Below are 11,473 nucleotides of genomic sequence, written 5' to 3'. Positions count from 1 at the left end.
GAGACATCTCCATAAAAATGGTGCCATTCTCAGGTTGCACAGATAGGTAATGGGTAGGTGCAGCTGAGACAAAAATGTGATAAAAAAACATGAGCAAAATTCAACAGTGTCTGAACACGATAATGCCTAAACAGGAAGTGAAGGTTAGGCTGAATAGTATATTGGGAGTATCCTGCATCAGAAGAGTGTGTCAAGGTCCAATTTATGGAGGGTTGCCACATGCTTAGTTGCATGCAAAGATGCAACAGAACCACATTGAATGTGGAGTACATGGGATGTTCAAGGCTAGTGCGCATATAGAGAGCAGCACTGAATGAGAGAAGCTATGATGTGAGCAGAAGTAAGATACCACATCGGAAATATGTTGTATTTGCATTAATCACTAGTAATTTTTAAGATACCTTACAGATCTTAAAAATATTGTAAGATTTGGTCTTTTTTTATATCATTTAATTACTCTATTTACCTAAGACACACAGCTGACATTCTACATTGTCTTTACTCGTTATGATATTCTGTTTCATCAGCTGTAATGCATTGTAAAAATAAATTTTGACTTACTGATGATAAGCCACATTCCTAGTAGGTGATAAAGCAACTTACTTGAATGACCTCTGAATCCACTGTGTAAGTTCTTTCTTATCAACAAGCCCATCTTGATCTCTGTCCATCTTATTAACTAGAACACTAAGACGAGTCTGAGACTCTTTAGGACTAAGATGGTCGTATTCTTCAGCATCACGACGGTTTCCTGTTACAGGAATCAGCATGAAGCAAATATTAGCCACACTATCTTTCAGACAGTATATATTACACTTTCTTGTATAACTCCAACAGTAAGAACATTAAAGCAATACATTTTTATAAACATCTACAGCAAAACATAAACAGTTAATTGCTTAAATTGTGTACAATTCACTTAAAAAGAAAAAAAGTATTGCTGTAACATGTTCTGTTGTTAAGTGGGTTCTTCTGGATTATTTGGTTAAAATAATGCCAAGTCTAGTTCACATAATGATAATGGATTAATACAGGCTATGTTTATTTGAAGGCCTAATTTCACAAACAATTTCAAAAGAAATCATAAGACTAATGGTACATACACCTAGCATACTCGTAAACTGGCCTGCAGAAGTTCCTCGCTAAATAATCAATAACAAACTTACTGACCAATCACAAACTAACTGAATCACAGACAAAACAACATGCTGTCTAACTCACTAATGATTCACCGATTCACTGACCCTGGTATTTATGTCATTCTCATTTTCTACTTACTACAAGACATTTACAGATCAATACATCATCATCATTAGCTCTCTCTCTAGCAAACAAACATTTAACATAAAATATTATCACTATATATATAACAGTATTATAAGTATTAAATTATGGATAAAACAAGACCAGCAATATCACTTTTACCTTAGAAATTACATAACAAGTCAGCTTTATACAATCATCAAAACAACCAACCAACTACACATAATGTTTTAAATGAAAGCTATATAATACTTATAAATACAGAAAAAAAATATAGCATTTTCAACAATAATACTTGTAACTTGAATAGGTATCCATCTCTCAAATCACTAGTGGTTTATTCTGTTTGAGTATCTATCCAAAATTGACAGGTATTAAAAGTTTAAATCATTTTTTAACAACTCTTTTGATTTATTCAGTAGGAGATTTGGCCTTTTCCAAAAATGTTCTCCTTTTATCATTGGAGCAACTGTGTAAGTCAATCACTACCTACCACACTATCTATCTATGACAAAAATGGATCATCTTTGCATCAAAACCTTCTAGAATATTAGTTTAACAAAAACCATGATAAATAAGGAAGGGGGGGGAAGAACTAGCTTTAGTCAGTCTCCAGAGGTAGAGGTGTTCTGCTTAGTTAGCCAGACTAAGCAAAATTACTTGTCAGATCTGGGAGCAACCGACAGCATCAACAAGAATTACATCTTATTACCATACACACAAAGAGAATTTCTCATTCACGTCACCCAAACCAATCTACATGGCTAAGGTCTACACAGACCTGTGGTGTTTTCCAGCTCACAGATTGTCTTCATAGTAGTCAGTAAGTACCCATTAGCCAAAGATTCAAAGGATACAGAGTTAAAAGTATGTGTCTGTTTATATCTCAGATCTTTAACTCAGTTCATAAGGAAGAGTCAACTCATGCACAAGAACAATCTTCATTAACAAATACTAAGCACAATCTGCAATAAAACAGGGTGTAGCTCCCTTTCAAGTTAAACTAGAACCATGTAATATTCAAGTTAAGTCATGAAGTTAAAATAAAACAAAATATTGCACTGCTCATTAGAATAAAACAAGCACTTTACTAAAACTCTGAAAAAAAAGTTAAAATTACAATAAAAATGTTAAAAATTTCACAAAAGCACAAAAGAAAAGTTAAAAAAAAACAATTTTACCAGTATCTCATTATATATATACAATGTAAAAGTAAAATTTCTAAAAATACATCAATATATAGGTAGGTTATTGGCCACCTAATGATATAAGGAAAAATTACATTATTGGCTATTGGTCATTTTCACTGTTGTAGCCAATAATGAGCACCAACATTTTTGCCTGTTGTCACATAATATTGTGGTGCATAAACAGTTGAGACAAGAAAGTATTATAATGTAATGTGCAATATACGATCACAATCTGCTATAAATAAGTCTTAAGAGGGTATATGGTTTAGAATTATTTTAAAATGTCTGAAAATAACAGGACAGTTGATTGGAAACTATGTGCTGCAAAAATCTGGAGCAAAGGCAACACTGTAAATATGTTGTGAATGAGAAGAGGAACAGGCTGATGTGCAGTCAAGTAGAAATGTTGCTTTTTGTGAAGAACCTTCCACTCACAGACATGCTACACTAAGTACAGTTAAAAAATCAATGAGTATTATTCTGAAGTGGTTTTTATTACTTGAATAAGTAAGTTACTTAAATATATTGTTATTATTCATTTCTACTACTACTTCTACTAGAAAATATACTGCATCAATTTCTTTTGTATTTTTTTCCACCTTGATCTGTATTCTCGCAAGCATATTCATGTTATGTTTTGAAGCTGAAAGCCATCTTTTGTTCCTTGAAGTAGCAAATTTGTTGGGGTGAGTTTTGTAGAATAAACTAAATAGTTTTAGACTGATATTTTTGTGGTGAATTAATAATTATGTTTACATGAATAAAGTTTCTACTAAATCCTCTGACAATACAGTTCAAAATAACTCTTTAGCAAAGAAAACATACTAATACCCTTCAAAAATAAAACAACATACAAAGAAATCCAAGTTACTTTATACTATCCTTTAACCAAGCCAACCCATTAACACAAAAACAAACCCTTTTCATGGTAATAAGACACAACTTAAACTTAACTAAGTAGACTCAAACAGTTATTACTCACACAAAAGAAAACTTTACATATATACACCATACATATAACTTGAGCACCTACAAATGTACATATTTACAAGGTACCTTAAAGAAACTTTGCATACATAAGGCAAATGGGAGCCCCAATACAACAAAACCTTTAAAAAATGCATGTATGCATTGCATTGTACAACACACACAAAAAAACAACATTAATACTAATTACTCTGCTCTCTGAAAATTCAAAGGATACCGAGTTAAAAGTATGTGTGTGTTTATCTCTCAGATCTTTAACTCAGTTCATAACGATGAAAGAGTCAACTCATGCACAAGAACAATACAATTCAAAATAACCCTTTAACAAAGAAAACATACTAATACCCTTCAAATTTGGTGCACAAACAGTTGAGAAAGTATTATAATGTAATGTGCAACGTACGATCACTATCTGCTGTAAATACGTCTCAAGAAGGTATATGGTTTGGAATCATTCTAACATGTCTGAAAATAACACATGATGAAGGGCCACATTTCTTCAATAAGAGGTCCTTACTAGTGCAATGATTTTCAGTAGTGTTTTCTGACAATGTCTGCCATCTCACCCGCTAGTAATACAGCTATCTGCTGTAAATACGTCTCAAGAAGGTATATGGTTTGGAATCATTCTAACATGTCTGAAAATAACACATGATGAAGGGCCACATTTCTTCAATAAGAGGTCCTTACTAGTGCAATGATTTTCAGTAGTGTTTTCTGACAATGTCTGCCATCTCACCCGTTAGTAATACAGCTCATGTTGGTGAAGCTCATCCACCAATGACACTTGTTGTTTCTCTCCCTTGGGTGGCACCTCCACCATAGGCTTACATGGTACACCTCAAACTGGAAAGTCCAGTTTAACAGGGAAGTCATCATGTAAGTGGGTTCCAGAAGCCCTACATTCTGTGAGCATCAACTCTGACCCCTGGAGCTGCTGAGCAATAAGATGTTGGATGCACCTAATCTACCTGCCCTGCAAACTCTGGATTTGTCCATGGAAATAAAATCTCACAAAACCTCTAAAAAATCTTACCAGTATCTCTGTTCTGTCTCATTATATACATACAATATCAAAGTAAAATTAAAGTTACAGTACAAGTCTAAATTTAAAAGTTTAGAAAAAGCTGTTAAACAAATGAGAACCTCCTTTAAAATAATAAAACATAAAATAACAATTCAACCTAGGGTTTGTACACTAAACATTCTGCATCTGACATCCATCCATTTGTGCTGGGTAAGCAAAAACCAAAGCCATTACCCAATTCACTAAAAGGAAAGACAGCTTTCTAGTCCTGGACATCATGAGATATCTTCCCTGCAAGAAACTGAATTAATTGTCAATTAGCAGATGAATGCATCCTGAACAAAACTAGCAAGAAACAAAGTTAAGAGGTTTTTACTTCAATAACTTTTCATGTCCAAACTGAACTGAAAGAAAATAGAAATACTGAAAACTTACAACTTAACTAAGACAGAAGAAAACACACGGTACTGTCCGATACCATAATTTCACTCTAATGAAGGACTCAGGAAATTGTTAGGAACATATCACCAATAAATAGCTTTGCAATTTGTAGAATATGATAATTGGTTAATCACTGGGCTCATTAATCAATTAAATTCAACTATTATTCTCATGACACTTGGATAGTCATAACAGTAATAATCGGAAACACCAATTTCAATTAGTTGATTATTTTTGTGAATTGTGACACTAATCAATTAAGCTGAACAGCCTTGAATTAAACTAAAATAATAATGAGATGTCCCACTCTTTGTAACAGTTGTTGCTAGTTCAGGATTATAAGCATACACATGGATTTTTTGCATTTTCACCTAGTAACATGTATGGTTTAGCTCTTCCATTTCAACAGGAGCTAAAGGTTGTTTTCATTAACATTTTAAATGCCCATATTTTCTGTGGTTTCCAATACACAATGTGATACATACTTTATGTAAATAAGAATCCCAATTCTGACAAAATTAGAAGGAAAAGCACGGGTTCAGTATAACATCATCCACTGTTCAGCTGGAAATAAAAGGTGGCAAAAATGCAACTAGGGTGAACAAGTGTTATCCTACCATTGTTCCATATTTGTTGGATGTTCCTTAATTAGTAGAAATATGCACAAAATTAACTGGTGTTCACCCCAAGATGTGAAGAAAACAGAGAAGCAAAGCTATAAAAATGAGTATTTATGAACAAGATTTCTGAATAAAATGTATTGACTTTCTTGTAAATGTTTCTGTACCTTTGAAAAAATTTCAATGAGTGTTTTGGATCCCTTTTATAAACTATAATGAATTATGTAAAATGTGCCCCACATAAGAGAAGAAAAGCAAACATAAAATTCTCTTTGTTCTTTTACTCCCATAAAATCCATTCATAGGTAACAATTCAGGCTCGGAAAGAAACTCTTGTTCTTAAATTCAAAAGTCCTACAAGTAGAACTAAGACTATAATGTGAAGAGTTAATCTCTTTTGTACTAAAATATATAGTAAAGAAGAAAAAAGAAGTCTTTGAAATATCACCACCCCAAAATTTCAGGTCTTCTCTATTCTTATCTCTTGACCGATTTGAGATATAATTACAGTTTTAGACTCAGGAGAACAAACCCTTTTGACTTATATATTTGACCATGTCCAAGGTCTCACAGATTAATGTACTCTACTCCTGCCTAAAAGAATTTCAATTTAAGGGTAGGCTGATAGAGATCTTGATAAGTAATAAAAACAAATTGGGTATACATGTGCCCCACACTTAGTATTGCTAGCACACAAAAATATAGATAATAAAAGTAAAAAATGGTCTCAGATTAATTTACTCTAATCCTGCCTAAAAGAATTTCAAGTGCAGTGGCTATTGAAGATTCCCTCTTGTTTAGTATTAAAACGTATATTCAGTTTTCCAGTTTATTCACTAAGACTGTTGAAATTCATTTGGATAACAAGAGCATTCTCAGTAGAATCAGCAGTTTTCAACACTTGATAATAACCATCAAATTTAGAAATATTACTGTTCAAGAAGCTATCTATATCAGTGATCTAAACACAGATCCCCCTCCGAAGGGACCACATTAGTTACATTTTACTCACCTAAAAATTACCATTTATCATCACTTTTTTGCTTTCTACCACTACAGAAACTTTTCTTCACATTTCTTAACTTTTCCTTCAAACCCATAGGCATCCAACATGCTTTTAATGTTATTTTCTTGTGAAGCAATTAATCAATGGCTTTCTGAAAGTCAAGGTAAACAACATCAATAAAGATGTGCTCATCCAAAAAGTACAAATGGTAAGACATGTTGATGTTAAGAATCATTAATCAAATACCAACTTACAAATCTAAATTACTTTTCACAACAGATTCCAATACCTTCCTAGGAAAAACAAAAGTCAAACTAATCCATCTGTATTTTTCCAGTCCTCCCTAAGCCCTTTCTTATTTAAGAGATTCTACTGGTGAATTTCCAATGTGGATCAGCAGTCAGCATTGCTAGAATTAAATGGTCACCAGTTACAAAGGTAAACTAGGCACTGTCCATTAGGTACATTAAGGTATTTAGTATCAAGAAAAAAAAATTTAAATCATCATTTAATATAAAAATCAAAGAGTTTAATCAACCAATATGTTTTAGCATAGCAATCCTAAAGTGTCATTTTACTAAAAGAAAAAACTGTGTTAAGAATCATCGTAAAGCAAATAGAGACTAACTTAAATAAAAGGGGCAATCATCCAACCTATTCATTCCTCAGCTGTATGGTCAAGGATAGTACTGCACATTGAGAAGGTGTCACCCTTCTATTGGTCAAGAGGTATAGTCTAATGCTGATTGCATCAGAGACTGATTCAGTACACATTATTAGGTATAGAGGTAGGAGTTTCATTTAGAGGTTTGGTACATCTGTAAAAACTTTTGGGGAGTCATGCAAAGTGAGAGATATCTGTTCTTGGAGAGGAGAGTGAAGTGTCTGAATCATCTATTCTCTTCTCCAAGATGGCAACTCGTTCCATAAACTGTTCATCTGGTTAGAAAACTAAAACTGTATTCACTAGAATATAGCCTGTCTTTTCTAAACATTGTGTCTTCTAATCTTATTGTCTTTAGAATAGAGCCTTTCTTAACCTTATTGATCATGCTGGATAAACTTCAAAAAGATCAATCTTATCATTTTTTTTGTCAAAAGAAAATAAATTAAAAGATAATCACATAAAATATCCTTTCCACCCACAGAATAATCTTAGTTGCCCTCCTCTGAACTCTTTCCAATAAGTCATTATCCTTTCTCAAATAATGAAAGCAAAACTGTACACAGTATTCCAAGTGAAGCCTAACTAGCGACTCTTATATACAGATTATTACCTCTTGTGATTTGTGAACAGTTTGTCTATAAATTCATCCTACAACTTTATTAGCTTTACCACTAGCTATAGAGCACTGTTTGAATGCCTTGTCTACCACTATGTCAAGGTCACTTTTCTTCAGCTATGCTGTTGAGTGGGTTCTCATACACCATATGATCCACATTATAACCCAAATGCATTACTCTGCACTTACTATAATTACAGGTCATTTGCCAATTATTTGTTTAACTTACCAGTTGATCAAAGTCGTTTTGTAATAGCTAGAGATCCTCAATATTGCTAAAAATGTCTAAGAATTGAATGTTACCAGTACACTTAGTAATTACGTCCATATCAATATCATTAATTTAGATAAGAAAATGCACACCGCTGGTAACAGCAGTCCAGTTTGACTAAACTCTATTACTGAAACTCTTTTGCTTTTTCACACCCAGTCACTCTACAATTCAATTAACTAGTCTTTACTCAAAAGGACTGTCAAAAACTTATTGAAAATTTAAGTACACCAAGTTTACACCCTTTACACCATGTTCTTATATGGTACATAGGCATTTGTTATTTATTACACATTTAATTCCTCAATTCATTTATTACATTTAATGTTTAGACACACACACACACACACACATATACATCATGACACACGTACCAATGATAGCTTCATGATCAAATTCGGATTGGTGTTTTCCTTCTTTGTAATGATGATAATCACTTGGGCTAAATGAACCATCTTCTTCTCGCTCTCTGTGCAGTTTCTGTCCTTTAGATTGAATATGACTATGAGGTGAAGGATCACATTCTATTGTACAGATATGTATAGCAAAGTAAAGGAAGCAGGGTACTGTCTTTGAAATTAACATCCCTGCAGAGTTTCAAGCCTTCTCGGTATATTTCTCCTATGATACACATAAGAGAAAAATTAAAATATTTAATAAGTAGTACTGTTAAGACATACTGTAGTCTATAGCAAGCTTATACATAATTGTGTGTATGTGTAATAAAACTAATATTGAAATATCAGAAAATGTAAAATATGACTAACATTATTAAACAAATTAAGTTACATGTACTTTATGTTTATTTACTGCTGCACTATAAATATAAGTTTTTTTTATGTTCCTATGTGTATGAAGACATATTTCTTGTTAATATGTACCACTACAAACACTACAGAAACCTAATAATACAACTTTTTTATATGAATTTATGATTAAATTTCACAAAACATCTTTTATACCTTTGGCAAATTTAAGACAACCAATATTTTCATATGTATGCTCATTGTAAGCAGGAAAGTTGCAAAAAATTATACTTAGCTATAAATGCTTCATGCTACAATAATCTAAATTAAAACTTGGTTATATTATGAATGTATTCTGACTTTGATTAAGTGGGTAGAGAAATTAGAACAGATAAATTTTTGCCATGTCAGATCTATTCTAAAAATTTTGAATCCAAGAATAAAATGGTAGTTGTTGTTGGCATTTCTAATTTAAAAACGTTTTGCAAATTCAAATAACTATTAAGTTACATTAACCTATTGAACTTCAAAGATGGGTGTAATAAAAGTGATACCAGATGCTGCTTAACTAGAATATCATATAATAGTAGAAAAAAACAACACAAGGTTCAACAACAACTTTTAAAATATGTGAATTGATCAAAGAACTCACAATAATTTAGTCTTTACTAGTTAATAATGATTTACGCTTTAATAAAAAGATTAAGTCTAATAATAATAATATATATATACGTCATAAAAATAAAATTTAAATTATTAATATATAGTTATATATTTTCAATTATAATTCATAGACAAATGAACCTGTCTTTTTAAACTAAATAAGTAGATTTAAGTTGACACGAAATATTGCTAATTTATTTTATTTAGTAATAAATATTTTCAATACTACTATACTAATATTATATAATTGATGATATTAATAGTGCCATTGTAATTTGTATTGTAATTGTATATGTACATAACATTCTAATAATAGTAATGCTCCTAAATATGGAAACGTTAACTTCGAAAAAGCATAGTTCTCTAAATTATTATTAATGCATACTAATAATAGTAATATTAATACAGGTAAAATGAAAAACATGTCAGTAAGATTAGCCTTACCAAATAACAAACCCAATAGTGACAACACTCACTGCTAACGCACGATTATTTTAAGTCTTTAGATTTCTGTGCTACTTACTACCTCTCAGCGATCAAAACGTCAAATCGACAAGTTCGTCGATGGCGTAAATTTACCTATCCATCATCTTTCTATCTATCTGTAATTACAATATGTATTTGAATATGTGAATCATAACACTTATTTATTACATAAAACAGTGTATATTTAGTATTTTTATTATTCACTTTAAACTTTTTGATGCACGAAAAAATAACGCGGGCTATTACTATTAGCAATAAATTATAAAGCATTAAAAGGTCGGATTCTGGATTTCTTAAATGGGAATATTTTTTTTATTTAACGTTTTTATAATTTAGCAAGGAAATACACTTCTTATATGATAAATATAGTATTAGTAGTAGTGTTTCAATTTTATCGTAAATTTTGATAAACTAGCATGGAAATACAATTCGTAGATGAAGTAAAACAATCTAGTGTGATACGAAGTTAGAAGTAAGTAATTCAAAAGCAAATCATTGAAACAAAATTTACGAAAAATCTTAGATCTTGAATGTTTTTGAATATGGAATCTCAAATCATAACAGAATGCAACTGAGTTCAAGTGATTAGAATAAGAATTAATATGCCTAAAAGCACATTCCACAGTCTTCACGTCTAATGAAGAAATACAAACTTCCAGGAGAATGTTTCAGACTGAGGTTTCTCGCTGATGTGATCTAACATAATACAAAAAGAGAGACCGACTGGAGGCGTGGACTTAGCGAAAGTGCACATACAATGTTTTTAGATGTGCTGTAGGTGATTCAGTAAAACTTCGCATTTGGGCACAAAATAAATCAGTCGGTTCTTTATTAATTTAAAATGTAGCGTCACCTTAAGAAAGACAAATATTTTTACCTTATCAAGTTAAGAAAATGGCACACTAAGAAAAAATATCAAAGAGTGTAAAACTTCTGGAATGTTAAGATTGTTTGTTTGTTTGTAATTAAGCACAAATCTACACAATGAGCCATCTGTGCTCTGCCCACCACGGGTATCGAAACCAGGATTCTAGCGTTGTAAGTCCGCAGACATACCGCTGTGCCACTGGGGGGCTGGAATGTTAAGAAGAAAGCCAATAAAATAGATATCTAGTGTCGATCGCTCTTCATGCTCTTAGCTACATCCAATGTGATAATTATATCCACTGATCAAATCATCAAAATACACTGGTTCTATAATTTATACAAAATGCACATCTTGTGCTTTTTATATAGTGTAAGGTAACTAGTGTTACGACAGTGGAAGTCACGTGACTATGGTAACACGTAATAAGTTCTAGAAAGATCGAAGAACATCACGAATAATCCAGTATTTGCTAGGCGCCCTCTATTCTTGTATATAAGTGCGCCAGACAATGAATCGGAGATAGAATTGTAGACAGGCAGAGACAGAGACGGACAATTGAGTCAAGCGGGGTAAAGTGCGTGAATCGTTCGTTGTGAATTATAGCGTGTGTTTAAGTTAAACT

At 32.1% G+C, this 11,473-nt stretch overlaps 1 protein-coding gene across 4 annotated transcripts in view; it reads right to left on the bottom strand.

Annotated features, from left to right (window-relative positions):
* Positions 1-10,650, bottom strand: part of LOC106458850 (reticulocalbin-2-like) — a 22,057-nt gene extending 11,407 nt beyond the window's left edge. Inside the window, exons 1-4 of one of the 4 annotated variants that reach the window (XM_022385202.1) lie at positions 10,495-10,650; positions 10,021-10,099; positions 8,463-8,709; positions 672-751 (exon numbers count right to left, since the gene is read on the bottom strand). In XM_022385202.1, the coding sequence (XP_022240910.1) occupies positions 672-751; positions 8,463-8,673 (291 nt within the window). In that variant the 5' untranslated portion in view covers positions 8,674-8,709; positions 10,021-10,099; positions 10,495-10,650. Of the gene's footprint in view, positions 1-603; positions 752-8,462; positions 8,710-9,941; positions 10,400-10,494 lie in introns of those variants that run through there. The other 3 variants (XM_022385201.1, XM_013918405.2, XM_013918404.2) reach the window with 3 other exon arrangements.
* Between the last annotated feature and the right edge of the window lie 823 nt (positions 10,651-11,473).

Source organism: Limulus polyphemus, unplaced genomic scaffold (genome assembly GCF_000517525.1).
Source record: "Limulus polyphemus unplaced genomic scaffold, Limulus_polyphemus-2.1.2 Scaffold523, whole genome shotgun sequence".
NCBI classification, from domain to species: domain Eukaryota; kingdom Metazoa; phylum Arthropoda; class Merostomata; order Xiphosura; family Limulidae; genus Limulus; species Limulus polyphemus.
The sequence above is the reverse complement of the archived record's forward strand: the minus strand, read 5'-3'. Positions and strand labels throughout refer to the sequence as shown.